This window comes from Ochotona princeps, chromosome 22 (assembly GCF_030435755.1).
Source record: "Ochotona princeps isolate mOchPri1 chromosome 22, mOchPri1.hap1, whole genome shotgun sequence".
Taxonomy (NCBI): Eukaryota; Metazoa; Chordata; class Mammalia; order Lagomorpha; family Ochotonidae; genus Ochotona; species Ochotona princeps.
In genome coordinates this window covers 19,418,261-19,438,957 of record NC_080853.1, presented here as the reverse complement: position 1 = coordinate 19,438,957, position 20,697 = coordinate 19,418,261, and the positions used below count along the sequence as shown (strand labels likewise).

General features: G+C 55.7%; 1 protein-coding gene across 2 annotated transcripts; it reads left to right on the top strand.

Annotated features, from left to right (window-relative positions):
• The first annotated feature begins 7,853 nt into the window (after window positions 1–7,853).
• On the top strand, window positions 7,854–19,871 carry CCM2L (CCM2 like scaffold protein). 2 transcript variants are annotated; one of them, XM_036497152.2, is made up of 10 exons: window positions 7,854–7,931; window positions 9,470–9,640; window positions 10,881–10,964; window positions 11,064–11,247; window positions 11,802–12,277; window positions 14,424–14,559; window positions 15,783–15,846; window positions 17,886–18,015; window positions 18,472–18,610; window positions 19,335–19,871. In XM_036497152.2, the coding sequence occupies exons 1-10, from the start codon at window positions 7,902–7,904 to the stop codon at window positions 19,634–19,636; spliced, it is 1,716 nt and encodes a 571-aa protein (XP_036353045.2). In that variant the 5' UTR covers window positions 7,854–7,901; the 3' UTR covers window positions 19,637–19,871. The 2 variants fall into 2 exon arrangements, with proteins under 2 accessions (XP_036353045.2, XP_058535357.1); XM_058679374.1 differs by having other exon boundaries at window positions 18,455–18,610; window positions 19,335–19,466.
• The last annotated feature ends 826 nt before the right edge of the window (window positions 19,872–20,697 follow it).

Sequence of the window (20,697 nt, the reverse complement as noted above, 5' to 3'; positions counted from 1 at the left end):
ACTCAACTAAGCTCCCTGGGCTTGCTATGCTCACAAGCCGCCACACGCTCATGGCGCCTCCAAGCACCAACTTGCCACGTGCCTTGTAACTTGCCCCAGCCGAGCAGCAGACGCCACCCTCCCCGACAAGGGGGGGGCTTTCTAGGACCCCTCCCCTCCCTATCTGTCCCACCTGCTGCGTCTGTGTCCCCTGGGGCATGTCACCCACCCACAAGAGCTGGAGAAAGAGATCCCAGAGGACCAAGCTAGGGAATGTCCAGGTTAAGGGCGTGGGGCTTGGGAATAGCTAGTGATGCTTCACTTGGCAGCCCCCATGGGCACCCTGCAGGGCTTTCCCTTATAGCCACAAGGTCCTCACCCTTTGGAAGATGATCTGGGGCAGGGATGTCTGGGTTGCAAGCACAAATGAAATGAGAGAAACATAGGTGCTAGACAAGAGGGAGTGGTGGGGACTCTGGCCAACAGGATTGCGTGTGCCCTGCCTGTGGCCACTGACACTTCAATTTGTGAGGAACACAGTGCTGGCCAGACCAGGCCTCTTATCTGGCTCACTCAGGTCTTGGGCTCAGAATGTTGAGATGCTTCTGGGGAGCACCCACCACCCCAGAGTCTGGAAATGCTTTGGACCCTGCTGGTCTAAGCCTGAACTATCACAGTCATCTGATAGCTGATCCCTGCTCTCAGCTGGAAAAGGGCCAGCCTGGGAATCTGCAGGGTTCCCAGTTTGAAGACCATCACCGACCCGATAAGGGCTCCATGTTCCTCCACTGCCTGGAGTGGGCAACAGTTCAGTCTTCAGTTAAGATGTACCTGCATCAGCTAGACAGGGAAAGACCAGGTATAGAATGGGAAGGGAAAAGGCATGACTAGTTGTTGTACCTCCCTCCTCCCAGGTTGGGCTGGGGGTCAGCCAGCAGCAAAGGCAAGCTGTCGGTATCTGTATTAAAGTGCTGTGTGAAGTCTCCAGGAAGAGAGGATTGGGGAGGGGAGGGGGGGCTGCCAAACCATAGGGACAGGGCCTGAACCCCCATTCCTGGCCAGAGAGGCTTCTGAGCTTGGGGGCAAAGGGTCTGCAAGGTGCCATTCTGGTGGTAGAAGGAATGGGAACTCCGGAGCAATAGCTAAAGACAGAAAGTGGTCAGGGGAAGAAAGAAGCATGGTGGGAGTGGGAAAGGAAGGCCCAGTCCAAGCCTGGCCTGGTTCCCGGGGACAGGAAGGTCCCCAGGGAAGGGGAAGTGGGGGAGGACCTGGACTCTGCCCCTTCCACCCCTCCCTCTTTACCAGCTCTGGCCTTTTCTATTTATTTTTCTTTTCTATGCACAATCACTGTAAGGGCACCCCCAGGCCAGGCTGAAAGGGTGGGGGGTGTCCCAGGGCACCGCAATAACTGAGTGGAGAATACCATAGGACAAAGAGGGGGCATAAGAGGCATCAGGTGGCAATGGAGTGTGCCCTTGGCTGCTTCTCCCCCAAGTCCAAGACCCCCTGGAGACCAGACATGACCCTCCTAAACGTGTCTCTGTGGACTACTCCACTAAACCTGGGAAGGCCCAGGATGAGTACAGACCCAAGCCTGGTGGTTTTGCAAACAAGCTGAAAGCCAGCTGGAAGAGACCCAAGGTACTGCTGGTCTTTTTTTGCCCTTGGAGATCCTACAGTGTGGGGGTTTGGTTTGGTGTTCAAACAAGCCTCATTTCTTGAAGAATTGAGTAAACTCAAGCTGAGCTCCTACACAAAATTAAGAACCACCCAGGTCTGGAGTTGGGTTCCAGGGTCTAGCAGGCAGCGTTCTTCTGAATTGCTAAATGCAGAATTTTCGAAAGTTCTGGCACCGCTCCTGTCCCCACAGAGATTCAGTGGATCAGCCACCCAGTGTCCTCTAGGACTGCAAGAGCAGGCCATTGCCACACAGCCAGGTAGTGGTAGGGTGAGACCAGAATGCAGGTCTTTGGGGGTCTGCCCAGGGTACTCCCAGCTTTGACCCCTCTCTACTCTCCCAACTCCAGGAACCACTAGCCATGTCCAAGGGGTTGAGTTCCCCCTCAGTCAGCACAATTTGGGGTGACCCTTCTTCCTTTGGTATTCTCTGCCCTCCCGATCCAGCCCTGATCCTGCCCACTTCTGTTTCCCATTCTGGTCTCACCTGCTGTATTTATAATGTCTGTGCCATCCCCAGCCTCCACCCACCGAACCCCTCTTTGCTTTCCCCAGGAGGGGGAGGGGCCCCGAGTTGGGGTCCCTGGACTGAGACCTTTTTGTACACCACGAACTTTTTGTATATGTTTAATTTTGCTGCGACATGAGATATTAAAAGTCATTTCAGTACGTGCTGCTTGTGTCCTATTGGTTTGGCTCTTCTGGGCCCCTGGGGAAGGCATGCTGGGGGAGGTGCCAGCTGCAACAATCTAGGGGGTTCCATTTGAGAGAAAAAGACCCTTGGTTGGAAGAGGGCAAGGCATTGCACAAAGTTCCCTATTGATTGGACATAGTCTGTGCCATTCAAACAGGATCCCCTGGGGATGATCTCCAAATTCATTTTCTAGGTAAGGGGGAAAAAAAAGAGATGGGTGTGGGGTAGCATGGACCTGCAAGAGATGACAGGATGATTCCATCACAAAATCAGAACCCAGACTGATTCCTAACTCCATGGGGATGGATGCTTATGGAGCACCCACAGCAAAATTCCAGGATTGTGAGCAAAGTGATAATAATTGACACTCAGTGGTGTCACCTCTAAAGGGTCCCACTCCAGGCCAGTACTGGTTTCCAAACTGCAAGTGCTTCACTTCACTGGCGGGAAAAGGCTCCCTTTAAAAAAAAAATCAATCTGAAAGGCAGAGTATCAGTGAGAAAGGGGAAGACAGGCAGAGAAATACATCTTTCATCTATTGGTTCATTCCCCCAATTGCCACAACAGCCAGTCCTGCACCACTCTGAAGCCAGGAGCCCAGGAAATCCAGCTGGCTTTCTTCACTGGGTAGCAGTGTCCATCCTCCACTTCCTTCCCAGGCATATTAGCAGGAAGCAGAGCAGAAGTGGAGCACCCAGGACATGAGCTGGCTCCATATAGGATGCCAGCACCACAGGCAGCTTAGCCCATCAAGCCACAGTGCCAGACACTCAAGGACCTTTCTTTAAGGACCACTTCTTCCATTCACCCTCCCACCTGCAATTTCCTCACTGTAGACTCCTTTTTGTCTGCCCAGCACCTTCAGGGTCAAGGTCAAGTCTTTTGGCTTGATACTGACATGTCACAGACTCTGCCTGGTTTGAATCTGGTCTCCAGCACTGCCCCTACCTGACCCAAAGAGCCTCTCCAAACCTCCAGTCTCCCCATTTCCATCCTTGTGCAAGTGGAGTGCTTGCTGGGGCTGCCACCTCTGAAGTGCTCCAGGAATGTTGTAGGCCCTATCTGTCTCCAGGAGGCAAACCATGACTGGCCTATGACCATGCTTCCCAAAGTCTGATCCCCAGGCCAGTAACACTGGGCAACTTGCTACAAATGCACATTCTTAGGCCTCTTCCTAAACCTACTAAATCAGCCCCTGCAGGGGTGGAGAGAGCATTAAAAGAAAAAGGCAGAGAGAGAGAGGGAGAGACAGACAGGAAGATCTTCCATCTGCTGGTTCACTCCCCAAGTGGCTGCGATGGTTGGTCAGGGCTGAACCAATCCAAAGCCAAGAGCCAGGAGCTTCTTCCAGATCTTCCATGCAGGTGCAGAGTCTCAAAGCTTTGGGTGATCCTCTACTATTTTGCCAAGCCACAAGCAAGGAGCTGGTTGAGAGTAGAACAGCCAGGACATGAGCTGGTGCTCAGGTGAAATCCTTGCATGTGCAAAAGATGAGGATTGAGCCATTAGCCATCACACCAGGCCCTGAGAGCAATTTTTAAGAGTTTATTTGTATCTATTATTAAAAGGCAGAGTGACACATATGGAGAGAGATCTTTCAACCTCTGATTCAGTTTTCAAACGCCTGCAACAACCAAGGCTAGGCCAGGCTGAAACCAGAAGCCGGGAGCTCCACACAAGTCACTCATGCGGGTAGCCAGAACCCGGATACTTGGGCCATCAGCTGCTGCCTCCCGGGGTACAGAGGAGTAGGAAGTGGAGGTGGAAGTCAAATCCCAGCCCCCCAGTACAGGACGCAGGCATCCCAAGGGACAGCTAAACTGTACCCAATACTCATCCAACTTTTCTCCATGAAGAATTTTTTTAGCTAATGACATGGCCACTCAGAGTGAAAGATGGTCTTTGCCCTTGAAGTTAAGGCGTGGTCATGGACCGAAGTTCCAGCCAATGAGGCATGAGCAGAACTCTGTGCTACTTTGGGTCATCCCAGAGGGATCCCATCAGACAGCTCTCTGCTTCCCATTGGTTGCGCAGCAGCTGTGCACAAAGGCATCTTGCAGTTGAGACTAAAACCATTATGTGGTGGGTCAGCGAGCTAGGAGATGCCTGGCCACAGGGAGCTGGGCAGGCTCAACTGCTAGAAGAGGTAAAAACCTTGCCAGTGATAACCACTGTTATTTGGGTCTTTGTTATGGCCCAAACCAATGTACTTGGCCTGCAGACGCCTAGTGGATGTTCTTTATGCAGATTCTAGGGAAGGTTTGGCCTCCAGAATAAAAAGGTACTCCAGCAGAGATCCTTGGCTCCTTCTTGTTGATAGAGTCATGTCCAGTTCCTGCCAAGCAGCCAGCTGGACTAGCTGGCAAGGGCTGCTCAACAAGTCCAGCCAGATGACTTAAGACTCCCCAATGTCCCTTGGTGAATGCACAGCTTCTTTTTCCATAAGAGCACCTATCCAATTGAAGGAGGCCTCATCTTAACCTCTTATTTTAGCTGTCACATCTTTCCATGCTCTGTCTTCAAATACCACTAGATTCTGAGATACGACAGGGGTAAGGCTTCAGTATACAAATCTGGATGCGAGCAGGCACAATTCAGTCCATATCATCAGCAAAGCAAAAAATGCAAGGGCCTCCGTGCCATCGTCAAGGTGCTTGCTTGGTGCTCGATTAACCAGCCCTGCAAGGCACTCAGCATAGGACTTCTTGTCTTGAGAACGAATCAAATCTCCCTCCCATCTAAGCCACCTTTGGTGGCACCGTCCACCCATGCAGCCAGAGTCTAACCACCCAGGAATTGTGGCTTTGGGTCATCCTTGACTGCTTTCCCAGGCCACAAGCAGGGAACTGGATGGGAAGCAGGGCTGCCAGGATTAGAACCGGCGCCCATATGGTATCCTGGCCCATGCAAGGTGACGACTTTAGCCACTAGGCTACCACCCTAGGACCTTCTTCCTGATTTGCTTGTTAATCTTAATAATATGCATTATCATTGTATCCTTCTGTTTCCATTTAATTCCTGCAGCAGCCTCTGAAGCAGACACCTTCAGCAGCCTGCTTTTGCCATAGTAGGGTGATTCTGAGGCTTTGAGAAACAACGCAGCTTGTTCAAGGCCTTTCCCATTTCAGGGTAGGTCCACCTGTCTGCAATCACTTCCACGGATGCTAAGTCCGACCTGCGCCCACGGCTCTGTGGGCAGGGAATGCAGGCAAAGCAGTGATGCTTATAGCTGGTCTAGGAATAATGAGAGCTCCTGTTTCATAGACAGGGAAAGTGAGGCCCATAGAAAGGGAAAGGCTGGCAAAAGCCAATCAGGGAGGTGCCACGGCAAGAGACCAGAGCCCACATCCCACTGCCACTCTGGACTGGCTCAAGGGATTAAGTGGGAGTTTTGCTGTCCAGGGTGGGGTCATATTTGGCTTCCACGCCCAACCTCTTCCTGTTGGCCCTGCAAGCTGAGCTCACTTCCTGCTGCTAGGAGGAGCCTGGCAGGATGTAGGGTAGCAGGAGGCAGTGGCTGCAGAGCTGGCACTAACCAGCTGAGATTTTCCCCTTCAAGAGAGAGAGAAAAAGGAACGGCCAGTGCCTGGGAGTCATGCCCAGAGGCCACAGGGCAGGCTGCCCCTCCCCGCCGGCTGCTATGCTGAGCTGTCACATCTATGATCTCAAACCCGGCACTCCGCACTGGCACCTGCCTCTCACCATTCCACCTGCCTCCTCATGCCCGGCTTCATGTCTTCCTCATCACTCCTCTGTCTAGCAGGAGAGGGTTTGGTGGAGGATTATAGGATGGAGGGGCAGTCATGGTTCCCTCCTGGAAAGCTGAGAAAGCTGAAGCCAAGAGTGTTTCCTCTGAACCTCCAGCCTGGGGTCCTAGCTGAATCCTCCAGAATCCAGGAGTTGTAGTCAGGTGTGCAAGAGCCACTCACAACCGCTCTGCCCGGTCTTGTGGGTCAGGGTTGCACAGTTTCAGATCGGGACCAGCCTGGAGTCCCAGCAGGCACCACCTCAGACTCACTGTGTGACTGCCCTGAGCCAGGCTCTGCGGCCTTTTGAGCGACAGCTTGTGGTTTTAACTTAGAGGTAGGAGGAAATTCCCATCCAATGGTTCACTGCTCAGGTGTTCCCCACAGCAGGGCCAGGAACTCGGTTCAGCTCTCCCGTGTGGTTAGCAGGAACCCAGCCACTGGGCCCATCACTGTTGCCTCCCAAGGGTGCACACTGGCAGGAAGCTCAAGACAGAGCAGGGCAGGACTACAACCTAGGCACTGGCGTAGGATGTGGGCACTCCAACCAGCATCTTAACTTCTAGGCCACACATCCGGCTAGAGCCTGAGTTTTAAAAATCCGTATAATGGTGCATCAGTGCAGTGAGGAGTAACGTCCATGCTCAGCATAGCACCACAAAAGGGACCCTGCCCACCAAGAAGTCTCCCAAGAAAAGGTTGATACCCAAGACAGGTAAAGGGTACAAACTTGTTGAGCAACTTCCTATGTGCCAGGAGGTTTTCTAAATGCATGAGGTCCTCACATGGTCACTGTGAGACCATGCTCATGTCCTGTCCACTTTATAGACAGGGAAACAGGGCCCAGCGTGGTGGCCTAGTGGCTAAACTCCTTGCCTGGCACACCTGGGATCCCATATGGGTGCCGGTTCATGTCCCAGCTGCTCCACTTCCCCTCCAGCTCCCTGCTTGTGACCTGGAAAAACAGTGGAGTACGGCCCAAGACCTTGGGACCCTGCACCCATGTGGGAGACACAGAGGAAGCTTCTGGCTCCTAGCTTCGGACTGATTCAGCTGTGGCTGTTGCGTCTACTTTGGGAGTGAACCAGCAGAAGGCAGATCTTCCTCTCTGTCTCTCCTTCACTCTGTAAATCTGAGTTTAAAAAAAAAATTAGGGAAATAGGCACAGCTGGTTAGGGAATTTGCCAAAGTTCATCAGCCAAGTTAAAGCGGCAAGTTCAGGGTTCCGACTCAGACAGGACATTCCGGAGCTCTGTGTACTGTCTTCCTGAATAGTGATGACTGGTTAAATCAGACCTGGCCTGGCCTCTTTGCACCACTCTGTCTTTCATTTCTCACCCGCGGCAGCCCAGGCTGAGGGGGAGGGGAGCATGTTTGTCCTCAGTTCCTAGAGCGGAGGGGGTACCAGGCTCTGAAGACGTAGGTTTGCCTTGTCAAGATGGCACCTGTGAGGCCAATGGCCTGAAATTTGGGATTTTTCAAACTCAGACTCTAAATGTAGAAGGCTCACCCAACCGCCAAGGCCCCTTGACAGCACCCAATATGGCAAAGACCTTGAGACTTTCTCCCTAGCTAGAGGGTCACCGTGCTGGGTCCTCCAGCTACACTCCCACCCCCTACACACATACACACCACACACACACACACACACACACTACCACCACCGCTATCAGATGGGAGGGACAGGAACTCCGGGGCTGGTGGAGTTTCCGACTAGGCAGGAAGAAGAACAAAGGGCTGGTAGGGGGGAGGCAGAGTAGGAGGGGTGGCCAGGAGGGCAGCAGGCGTAGAGAGGACACGGCACCATGGACTATGAAGTCAAGAAAGGGAAGAAGGTAGGTGGGAGCTGGGGACAGACGCATGGGGAAAGAAACATCCCTGGAGCTGGCCTAGGGGCAGGCCTGGGAGAGGGGGCAGCAGGTGGCACCAACGCAGCCTTGCTTCTCCAGTGGGAAGGCCTGCCCTGCCACCCATGGGCAGGCTTACATGTGGGCTGTAAACACCCTGAGCTCTTCCTCCCAACTCTCGGTGGCCCCAGGCCGTTCGGCAGCAGGTGGATGGATAAGAACCTTCTCTGGAAAGCCACCAGAGTGGAACATGCAGGTGCCCAAACCTCATCCCTTGTGCTCCTGGGGGCCTCTGCCTGCACGTCCTAGATAGAGGGGTAGACAGACACACCACCACCCCTGACACAGGGGACCCAGCCAGGACGGTCCCGGGCTGGAAGTGTCTCTCTCTGGGCCCCCGAGTTTTGCAGCTGCTGCCCTAGCCATGCCCTGCCTTCTGCATATTTACGTAGGGCCCAGCCCAGGAGTCCTTGTCCCCAAGTCCCTGGCTGCTGCCCCTTCCCAAGCCTCAGTTCCCCAGTCCGCTTCTCCAGACCTTTCACCAGGCTGTGTTTGAGGGCTCAGGGAGTGTGGTTAGTTTCCTCTTCCTGTCCCCCAGCGTCCAGCTCCTACCTATCCTTACCCTCTCTGCTTCTAGACAGCCTAGGTCAGAGCTGTTCTGAATGGCGCCTGTGCGAGGGAGTACCGGGCTGGAGGCTCAAACAGCAGTTCAGCTAGAGGATGGCACCTCAAAAAGTTCAAGGACCAAATGGATATGTTGACTTGGGTGCAAAAAGTTTTTGAAATTCACGCATAGGAAGGGGCTGTCTGCAAGTTTCCTGAAGAGGTGCAGTAGGAGAGGCCCTGCACGGAAGCCTGGCATCCCAGAAGCTTCCCAGGCAGCTATAAGACAGCCAGGGTCGGGGCTCCGAAAGGAGGTGCCCTTGCTGAATGACTGCTAGACTCAACTCCCAGAATCATATTCAGAGGGCCTGGGGTGGGGCCCGGGAACCTGCATTTCTCTCGAGATCCCAGGACCTTGTGTGTAGGACCGCTGGTCTAGAGTCATGCTCAGGTCAGACTCTGTTGACATTCAGATTATGCTGGTCTGGGCAGAGGTTCAGGAATGCGCGTCTTTCACTTGCTCCATGCCATATTTGTGTAGGTATTTCTGGGTGGTGCCTACGTTTCCCTATTAATTATTTGTAACTTAGGGCAGCAGAGAGAATCACTGGTGCCCACCTCTCAGCCACACCAACCCTGAGGAGTTTCTTATCTCCCCCAACCTGGGTTCATCCTTTAGCCCTGGTCGGCAGACACACCCCATCCCCCAGGTATTTAAAATGCAGGTTTCGGAGCATGGCTGCCCAGGGCCAAGTGTTGGCTCCATGACTACCAGCTGGTAACTTAATCAGCTCGTTCCCTCTCTGACACTCCATTTCCCCGCCTGTAAAATGGAACTTGAGAGGATCAAGTGAGCCCTGGGGGTGCTCAGCAAAGACCCCAGTGATAATCCCATTACCCGCCTCCACCACCAACCCTCCTAGGGCTTCGTGTCCCCTATCCGGAAACTCGTGTTCCCCAAGGCTGCTGAGCGCCGGGCGGCCTGTCGGACCAGCGTGAGCCGCCGGCCCCTGCACTCCCTGCCCCTCTACCCACCCGACTACCTCATCGACCCTCAGATCCTGCTGTGTGACTACTTGGAGAAAGAGGTCAAGGTGCGTGCGGGACAAGGGGCAGGGCAACCCTTGGGGTCAGGAGAGACCTTGCCTCCTTCCCTTCCCCTCCCTGTCCTCCACACTGACTCCTGGCCTACCCCGCCTCACCCAGGGGAAGCTGCAGCTCCTGGGAAGAGGCTCATGCATACGTAGGCCTTGCCCATGAGTCTCTAACAAGCTCCATTGACCAGGTCTCAGTGTTCCCATCTCAGCAAGGGGCTCAGACCCTTTGCCCAGGGGGAGCCTGGCTGGGAGAAGCCCTACCCTCCAGGCCATCTTAGTGCAGTGTTTTCATGTGACTTGGACAGGGTCCCCGTTAAGGGCTCTGCCTCCGCCCAGGGCCATCCTTCTTTCCCATGAACATTTAGCCACATGGGGGCAGGGCTGTCAGCCTTAGCAAGCAAGGAGCCACCTGTTGAATGGGTTTCTCATCACCCAATCTGAAGCGAGGAGCTTCTGGGTCTCCTATGTGGATGCAGGATCCCAAGACGTTGGGCCATCTTCTGCTGCTTTCCCAGGCCATAGGCAGGGAACTGGATGGGAAGCTGAGCAAGCGGGACACGAAGCGGTGCCCATATGGAATCCCAGCACTTAGAGGTAGAGAATTCAGCTATTGAACCATCGTGCCAGGTCCAAGTTCTGCCCTTTCTAATCATCCAATCCTGGAAACACTTTTTCCAATAAGCTGAGTTGTACATTGGTTCTTCTCACGCACAAAGCAGACATGAATGAGTGGAACAGAAGTATGCGGAACCACGGCTTCTGTTGAGAGCTTCATAAAGCCATTGGACTACATTATGAGCTCAGATGTTTCCAACACCAGGTCCTGGCAGAGCTGTGACCATGAGGAGGCCAGGGTGACTTCTTCTTCTCTAAGATTTATTTATTTCTTTATTTATTGGAAAGTCAGATATACAGACAGGGGCAGATACAGAGAGGATCTTCTGTCCTCTGATTCATTCCCCAAGTGGCCGCAACTCCTGACCTGATCCAAAGCCAGGCGTCAGAAGCTTCTTCAGGGTTTCCCACCCAGAAGCAGGGTCCCAAGGCTTTGGACCATCCTGAACAGGGTACTGAATGGGAGCAGGGAGCTGAATGGGAAGCAGGGCTGCTGAGATTAGAACCGGCACCCATATGGGATCCTGGAGTGTGCAAGGTGAAGACTTTAGCTGCTAGGCTACCGCACCGGCCCACCAGGGTGACTTTTGTGCACCCTTCTCCCACTTTCTGTCCCATCCAGTTTCTGGGCCACCTCACCTGGGTGACTTCTTCCCTGAATCCTTCCAGTCGGGATGAGCTCCTGCAGCTGCTGGACACGGCCAGGGTGAGGCTCTGGGGAGGGAGGGCAGGTTCCTGCCCCCTTCTCCCTCTCTTGGGAGGGAGGAAGGGTAAAGAGACCTGCCTTGCCCTGCCCGGCCTGCAGCAGCTGAAGGAGCTGCCGCTGAAGACCACGGCCGAGCAGGACAGCATCCTGAGCCTCTCGGCCCGCTGCCTGCTGCTCACCTGGCGAGACAATGAAGAGCTCATCCTGAGGATCCCCACACACGAGATCGCTGCTGCCTCCTACCTGCAGGATGACGCGCTGCACCTGCTAGTGCTTAAGACAGGTACTGCCCGCGGTCAGCAGAAAGAGGAACTGACCTGCGGCAGGCCGGGGTCCTCCCACTGGGAGAGGAGGTGATGGAAAAGGCCCGACCTCACTGGCTGAGGTTGAGGGCTGACCCTCTATACCGAGGCCAGATACTAGGCATGCAGGGAGTGGGGCCCGTGCTAGGAGTCGCTTAGAGGCAGAGTCTGGCCTAGGAAGCGTTGGGCATAAGGGCGGAGTCTGGCTAGGATCTGAACATAGGCTGCAGGGGGAGGTGACAGTCTGGCCACCACCCTCAGGTTAGAGGGCAGCCTGTGGCCACGGGGCCAGGGGTGAGGTGGGAAGTACCTGCCCACCGAGTAACCACAGTCACACACTGAGTCTGTAGCCTTGGGGCGCAGCCTGGGAAGTGAAGGCTCAGAAGGCATGGCCATTACTTTGAAGCCCCAGCGGGCCTGAGGCTGGGGGGTGGGTCGGATCCTCCAGGTGTCCTCAGGAGCCGTCTCGGTCCCCTATCCCCTGATTCCCCCGCAGTTGACGCACCCCTGCCCCTTCTCCCCCGACCTCTCCTAGGTCTGGGTGTGGACCCAGTGCCAGCCGGCGTGGACGCCAGCCCCGGCGGCGCGGGACGTGACCCGGGTCCACCTGGCGCAGTGTCCGAGAAGCGGCGGGTGGGCACTGCCGAGCGGCGCCACACCATCTGCAGCCTGGACTGGCGCGTGGCCTGGGGAGGGGGCGTGGGCGCCGAGGCCCGGGCGGCCGCGGGCGGTGGGGGCGGCGGCGGCAGCCTGGAGCGGCAGCGAGCCGGGCCGCGCGCGTCTGGCAGCTGGGAGCGGCGGCAGACGTTCAGCGGCAGCTGGGAGCGGCGGCATGCCGGTGGCGGCGGCAGTGGCACGGGCAAGCCCGGAGGCAGCTGGGAGCGCAGACAGGCGGGCAGCGGCGTCGGTGGCAGCTGGGAGCGGCGCCACCCGGGACCCAACCCGCTGGATCCTCAGAACCCCAGCCCCGATGCCTACTGCAACCTGGTTATCCTGGCTGTGGCCAATAGAGTGAGTGCGGCACCACGCCCCTAACCCAAGTGATTGTTGGACACTTGGCAGGAAGCAGCTGGTGGAAACCCGGGGAGCTGGGAGCAGGTGTCTTTGGTAACTAAGGTGGCCCCAGGGCAAGAACCTCATTACATACCTCTGGTGAGAATGGTGTCCCTGCTCACCCTGGCCATGCTGGGCACTGGGTTGTGAGCTGAGCACTAGGTTGGTACTGTCTCGCAGGCCCCTCAGAGCCACACCTCCAGAACTGTAAGGAACCAGTGCTGGGCACACCACACGGCACTGGTCTGGGGGGCAAGTGGAGAGCCGCCAGGACACTGGGGCCCCACGGCCGAACCCTGGCCCTGCTTGCTTGGCGTCCAGTTCCCCACATGCTTCCTGGTCTCCCTCAGCAGCTGGGCCCTCCCCTTCTCCACAGCCTCTTAGAGTTAGGGTACCCTGGCCTTTACCCCGACCCTCTTCCTTCTAGTGTCAGCCCTATGTTCTGGATGCCATCCACTCACATGGCCTTAAATTCACCCAGAACTCTACAGATAACACCTATCACCTGATCCACACACAACCCCTAACAGGTCTAAAGCTGAGCCCAGAAGCTCCGCCCTCAAACCTGCTGTTTTTCCCTTGCCTTCCCCATCTCTCTCTCTCTCTCTCTCTCTTTAAAAGATTTATTTTATTTTTGTTGGAAAGTCAAAGATCTTCCATCCGTTGATTCACTCCCCAAGTGGCTGCAATGGTTGGAGCTGCACCAATCCAAAGCCAGGAGCCTCTTCTGGGTCTCCCCAACGGGTGCAGGGTCCCAAGGCTTTGGACCATCCTCAGCTGCTTTCCCAGGCCACAAGCAGGGCTACCGGGATTAGAACTGGCGCACATTAGACCTGGAATCCCGGAGTGTGAAAGATGAGGACTTTAGCCACTAGGCTACCATGCCACACCCCCCAATGTCTCCTAACAGCAGTGTCATCCTTGCATGGCTGTGGCTAAAGTTTGTAATGAACCTACTACCACTCCTCTCTCGCTCATACACACACCCCATATCCACTTTGTCAATAACTCCATGCCCTTAGTTTTCAAATGCAACCAAATCACTTCTCCCTACCCCCACTGTCCCCAGCCAGGTTCATGTTCCCCCTCTGGCCCCCTCTGGGTCACACAGTCTCCCTTCCCAGTCTGCTCATTCTGCATAGTCAACAGTTCCTGCTGACGCCTAAGTCACATCAACGCACCCTCCAAGTCTGCCGGTGCACCCCTTCACTCAGGGGGACTCTCGTGTCCACAGGTCACTCCTGAGGCCAGCCAAGCTGCAGCCACCCCCACCTCCGCTCCAGCTGGGTCCTCCTCTGCCCACTTCCACTACCCCTCCCCAGCCAGGCTGGCCTCCTCCTAGGGTGCAGAATGTCTGTGTGTTCCAGTACACCTTGCCCAGGGCCCAGTCAACTATTAGTTGACAGCTTATGACAGGAACCTGCGGAGGAAAACCAGCAGATTTCCGTGCCAGTGAGAGGGTGGGGAGAGGTGTCTCTAATAGGGAAGTGAGTCTGTAACATTTAAACAGGAACCTGCAGAGAGGTCAGCAGAGCCTGGGGGGTCGGATGCCCAAGTGCTCATCCCCCACGGAGCTGGGAGCACCGTTGTTCTCTCTTGTGGAGGGACATAAAGAAGTGAATTTATCTTGAAATTTGTCTCAAAATAGTCTCACCCAAGACCCTAAACTCCTCCTGCCAGAGACAGAAGCTTAGGTCGCCACCCCAGTTTCCCAGGGACCAGAAGCTCCTATGGAGAGACACCATCCAGGAGGACTAAGATGAGCCTGAAGTTTTACTTCCTCCTCCTCCGCATCAGGAATTCAAGCACTGGCGACTCTCCTTCCCAGGTCCTCAGCTTCCACATGTTAACTGTAGGACTTAGATAAGCCTCAGGAGGCTCTAGGTACCTCGCCATTCCTTGGAAATGTGGGGTGCATTGTCAGGGCCGAGGAATCAGAGATATCGCAGGGCTTTTTAAAGGAGCACCAAGCCCCAGAGAGCAGCCATGGGGTTATGATGGGAACTAACTCCAAAGACGACGCCCACAGGTGGCTAAGTGTGCATGGGGGGGGGGGGGGACCAAGTCTGTGCGGGCTTGACCTTGTCCCCCTTCCCTGGGCCAGGATGCTGCCGAGGAGTCCTGCGCCCTCATATGCCAGGTCTTCCAGATCATCTATGGGGACCAGAGCATCGAGTGCGTGGACCGGGCTGGCTACCACTACACATCCACGCCCGAACGGCCGTGGCTCTGCAGCCGCAGTGAGTACCCAGAGTCCTGGCCTCTGCCTTCAGGGGCCTTGACCTATAGTGTCCTGGGTGTACAGCTGACACAAACTGCTGCTCCCACACACTGACCTCACACCAGCTTCCTGAAGACAGGTGAACGCCGAAATGCAAGCACCTATATTTGGTGCTACGATGACCCCAGATCAGAGTCAGCATTGGCACAGCCATCCTGGGAGGCAGCGAGGAGATGAGATGGTCAGCAGAGGCCACTATCAGGCACTGGCTGTTCCCCGGCTTGCTTCATCCTCACAGCATCCTAGTTTGTCCCACGTGTCCCCTGTGTCTCCTGAGGCCGCAGATAGGAGAAAGAATCCTGAGGTCTTAGGATACAAAATCACCAGGCTCAGAAGAATTGATACATTGTTCAAGGTCAGATTGTAACCCAGGTGTGTCTGGGTGCAAAGGCTCTAACTGCAATATGCTGCCTTCAAGGCCAGTGGGGGAGAGATTCCCTTGTCACAGCCCTGACTGGCCTGGCCTGCCCGCCTGGCCATAGCAAGCTCTTTTTCCCCCTCAGGCCTTCCCACCTGTACAGCATGGAGGGGGCTAGAGGGAAGTAGGGAAGAGTTAGGGACCCCCTGGCGGTGACAGGCAAATGAGTAATGTTGTTCGGCCACTAGCATTTACTGAGTATCTACCACGTGCAACCAATTGCTAATCTCCAGGCAAGTGACCCAGCCATGGTCCTGTCCTTAGCGAGCTGGTACACTAGGCCAGCTGGCGACAATTAAACCCTTGACAAACAAGCATGTCATCATGGGCTGGGCCGCGGGAGCTTTCGAGGGATCGGCCTCACCAGAGGATCAGGGCATGGCAGTGACCTGAGCGAGCCAAGATCAGAAGGTCAAGGCTGGCACTTGTACATACAGGGAGATGGCCAGGGGGAAGACAAAGACTGCTTTCTCACAAAGATGTTGAGTTCCTTCCCTCTCATACACAAAAATGCTTTTGTCTGGCCTCTAGTACATGCCACTTCTGAGACACACCCTCACTTGGTCCTTGCTCCGCTTTCCCAAGGCCGCATGAGGCAGGGAGGCGGCTCAGTTCTGGCCCCGGGGGAAGCTGCCCATGTCGGCTATGCTGATACAGGAGGCCGGCATAGGTCTCCTTGCAAAGGCTGGACTTGTGGCCTTGGGAGCTGGGGGCGCTAGCCTTGCTGTGTTGGCCCTGACGGCACCTCTGTCTGCCACTCACAGGTGACAGCTGTCGCACAGATGGGACATACGCCTACGACGCCGACTTCAGCTGCTGCAGCTCGTTGTAGGTGCTGCCCCCCGGGCCAGGCCCTGCACTCACAGTCCTGCTAACAAGGGAAGGACAGTGGGACCTAGGCTGGCCTTGTGCCATGACCCTGGGCACTGCGGTGGGGAGGGGACCCCTGAGGGACCAGAGCAGGGAACCTGGCACTGGGTCCACACAGCCTGGCCACTGGGCACAGGGGCCTGAGTCGAAATTGCAGCTGATTCAAGAAATTGCGAAGGCTCACATTTGTTCAGCTTCTGTAAAGGCAGCTTAAACAAGACAGAGTAAGCATCCAGGGCCTCCTGAAAGAGCTTTGCTGGAATGCCCACCAGTGACTTCTACTTCTGTCTCCTTTCATTGGTTAGAAATTGGTCACGTGCCCTTACCTAGGGGCAAGCAAACCTGGAAAAATTCCCAGGGGGAATGGGGATGGAATATCAGGCTAGGCCTCCTCCTGAAAGCCTGCCATTCCAGATGAGTACCAGTTCAAGTCCTGACTGCACTGCTTCCCATCCAGCTCTCTGCTGGTAGCCTGGGAAGGCAAAAGAGGATGGCTCAAATGCTTGGGACCCTGCACCCACGTGGGAGACCCAGAGGAAGCTCCTGGCTCCTGGTTTTGGACTGGCCCAGCTCCGGCTGGTGCAGCCAATTTGAGGAGTGAACCAGCAGACGGAAGATGAATCTGTCTTTCCTTCTCTGTAATTTTGCCTTTCAAACCAAAATTAATCTTAAAAAAAAAAAAAAAATACAGGTGGGAACACTGCCAGCCAGGTTCTGTGTAAGTGACCAGTTCCCTGAGTCAGCTTGGAATTCTGGAACTTTCCCGGCCAAGACTAAGAATGTCCTGGGCCAGCCAGCACAAGCAGGCCACCCTCGTCATGGGTCGGAGGACTTAGGGTTGGAAAATAGGTGATTTAAGCCCTATTTTCTTTTCAGTGGCAATATCATTGCTTTCTTTTTTTAAAAGAAAATTACCTTTTGAATATTTATTTTCATTTGGAAGGCAGATTTTTTAAAATAGAAAATGAGACAGAGAGAAGGTCTTCCATCCTTTGGTGCACTCCCCAGATGGCCACAATGGCCAGAGCTGAGCCAATCCAAAGCCAGGAGCCAGAAGCTTCTTCTAAGTCTCCCACATAGGTGCAGCACTCCAAGGACTTGAGCCAGCCTCTGTTGCTTTCCCAGGTCACAAGCAGGGGGTTGGATTGGAAGTGGAGCAGGCAGGACACAAACTGGTACCCATATGGGATCCCAGTGCCACAGGTGGAAGATTAGCCTGTTGAGCCACCATGCTGGCTCTGATTTATTTTTTTGAAGAGTAGAGTGACAGAGGTTGTCCATCCAGTGGCTCACTCTCCCTATGGCCACAATGGCCAAGCCCACGCCAGGAGCTGGGAACTCCATCCAGGTCTCCTGTGTGGGTGCAGGGGCACTCAGGCCATCTGACAGTTGAACACAGGCAGGCATGACGTCACCAGGCACTCATGGCAACACACACTACAGGAAGCAAGGGGGCTGTCAGTGTCAGAGGCCAAGGGAGACCCCTGGAGAGCCGGGAGGGCCTCTCAGAGAGGGCGATGCTTGGGCCCCACACTTCCAGGATGAAATGGGCAAGAGCGTGCCAGGTAGAGGAACAGCCTGTGCTGTGTCCCCTGCAGGACAAGAGGTAGCCAGCTGTGGGCATGGGGGAGGCTGTTTTGGCAGGGCAAGACCTTGTGTGTCGTGGGTATCTTGCAGTCTTCGAGAGTACAAAGCAGGGTCTAGCCCAGTCTGATGGGGACATTAAGGACATGATGAACAAAAGGTAGCTTCAGCAACAGGTAAGAGGAGAGAGGCATTCTGGGTAAAGGGAGAGCATCTGCAGAGACCCAGAGGTGAGGAGGCAGGTAGGCCACTGGAGGGAGAAGGAGCAGGTGACAGAGACAAAGAGAGAGCAGGCCTGTAGAGTGGCCAGGGACTCCAGGGAGTCAGACTAGGAGGGGCACCCACCTTCAGCCTGGCCAGGCCAAGGAGCTGGAGCACAGTGAACAAAGACTGCTTCCCCCCTGTGCCTGCAGCAATGGCTCCCAGGACACATTTGAAGCGTGTTACAGTGGCACGTCCACACCTTCTTTCCACGGCTCCCACTGCAGCAGCAGCGACCACAGCGGCCTGGGCCTGGAGCAGCTGCAGGACTACATGGTCACGGTGAGAGGAGCAGGCTGGGAAGCGGCCCTGGGTAGAGTCCCTGAAGCTGGGATAAAGCTGGGTGCGTTCCCAGGTATCAGACATTGTCCTGAGCAAACCAGAGCCTAGCACTGCAGCAGTCAGGGCAGAAAAGGAGGTTAGCAGGCCAGAGGACTTGAGGGACGGCAGCTGCATTCGTTGAGCACCTGCTGTCTACAGTGAGGCCCTGGCCAAGCGTCTTTAGCACATCACTTCACCTGGTCTCTCAACAGCCCCAGGTGGGCCTTAGGAGCACAGAACTGCCCAGGAACCGGGCTAGGAGTTGAACTCAGGCAGCTGGAGTCTACCTCCCTGTGGGCCTGGATGTCTCTCGAGCAGGCTCAGATGTGCCCTTCATGGTGTGGGATGGGGGTGGCAGCTCTGGGTCCTGTGGGCAGAGATCAGGCATGTTGACCTGCAGCAGCGGGGCGTCCACAGCTGCGGAGCAAACTGGGGCCTCCGGAGATCCAGCAGTTCGCGGTTCTGCTACGGGAGTACCGGCTGGGGCTGCCCATCCAGGACTACTGCGCTGGCCTGCTGAAGCTCTACGGGGAGCGGCGCAAGTTCCTCCTGCTTGGTGAGTCATCGCCTCTGCTTCCCCAGTGCCTTTCCCCTCTCCCAGGCTCAGCAAGGAACCCCTCCTGGGTTCAGACAGTGTACCATCAACCTCCGCCACGGCCAAGGCCATGAGGTTCCTGGCGCAGACAAGGAGGCCAAGGTGCATAGATTAGGTTAGAACCAAGCCAGGCTTGGTTCTATCTCACCCTAGGAGGAGGCCAAGGCTCAGAGAGGCTGAGGAACTGGCCGTAGGCACACAGCCAACAAGCCCGGAATAACCACAGTCCTAAGGATCCCCCACACCAGCCAGGAACCTGTTTACAGGAAGTAGATGACCACATTATTACTCCATCCCAGGCCCGGGACAGCCAAGCGGAGCCCCAAGTCCCACTGGCTGGCGAGCAGGGATGGAGTAAGGTTTGTGGGCAGTGCTCAGGCTCAGTACCTTGTTACCCAACCTGCACCTGTACCTGCGGCGGCACAGGTGCAGTCACTCCTTTGGTTACCTGATGATAGTGAGCCTGGGGTCGTTTTTGGGTAGAGCTCACGCCATCAACTAGGCGCAGGTGTAAGGAGATGGCAAAGCAGCTCAGAGGGGTGGAGGGCGTAGATTCCCACCCAGTGGAATGCAGGAATGCAGGAATGCAGCCACACAGCCAAGCTGGAGGGCCGTGATGGGTCATGTGGCCGGAGGGTCAGGGGGCAGGAGACCCCAGGGAACGAGCCTGCCCTGCGGCCTGCAGGGATGCGGCCCTTCATCCCCGACCAGGACATCGGCTACTTCGAGGGCTTTCTGGAGGGCGTGGGCATCCGCGAGGGCGGCATCCTCACCGACAGCTTCGGCCGCATCAAGCGCAGCATGAGCTCCACGTCGGCATCGGCCGTGCGCAGCTACCACGACGCGGCGCGGCCGCCCGAGGCGCAGACCTTCCATCGGCTGCTGGCCGACATCACGCACGACATCGAGGCGCTGGCCCCCGACGACGACGAGGAGGACGAGGAAGCCCAGGGCGAGGGCGACGCGGCTGAGGACAACTACCTGTAGCCTCCCGTCCACGTAGATAGCCCGGAAGAGGAGTGGCCCTGACGCCTGCCGATCCTGAGGTCATCATGATCCCCACGTTCCTGCTCCAGCCGGGAGCTGGAGTTCAGGTACATGCAGTGCCGAAAGTGTCCTGCAGAGGGCGAGCGAGGCCGGACCCTAACCGCCTGGGCTGCAGCCTGGGCAACCCCCGCGGGTCCCTCTGCCCAGCCCTTGTGCAGAGCCCGGAACTCCAGGGTAACCTTCTTATTCCCGAAACCCCCCACATATTCCTGGAAGCCCAGGGAGCGGGCTGAAGAGCGGGTTGCAGCTTCCGGCAGATGGAGAAAAAATTCCCAGGGCAGGGGGTATCCCCTTGTCTTAATTTTAGGAGAGAACTTTAAAAAGTTTGTGAACAACGGAATTTAAAAATGAATTTATTCTTCTGTGAGAGGATTTTAAAATCCTTGCATGGTCTTTGGACGATACACGTTTCCCCTGAACTCTGAAGATCTCATGCACATAGATTAAAATAAGAATCTCTTGTGCACCAAAGTAAACTTAATCATTCTATTTTTCCATCAACTTTTTCAAGAACCCTCCTGGGAGACTGGAAAACTCAAGTTCAAGAGTAGAGGAAGGGACTTGAGGTGGGATTCCCCGGAGACACTGCCCAGCATAAATAGGAGGTCTCCCTTGCAGCTGGTGGGAGTCGTGTCGTCAGCGTGGGGAAGGCCTGACTTGGAGGGCGACTGGGGATCCTGGCCTTCACCCCATGGGCCTCAGAGCCAGTGTGTGCTCAGATCTTGGGGACAACAGGTTTGGAGCTGGCAGATCCAGGGCTCCTGTCCCCTCAGGAAGGCAGTCCCGCCTACCATCGAGGGTGGCTCTGGGGGCAACTGAAGGTCAAGAACATGGGGCTGGCTTTTGCCCCTGAGAAGAACTCAGTACATACTGTTCCCCTCCACACTGGATGTTTGACTCAGTTTACTTGTTCTGCCCGGAAGAGACGGGATGAGGATAGAGAAGACTGTCAGGGGAAGCGATCCGGTCACGACTCCCTGACCACCCAGCTCTGCCAGAGT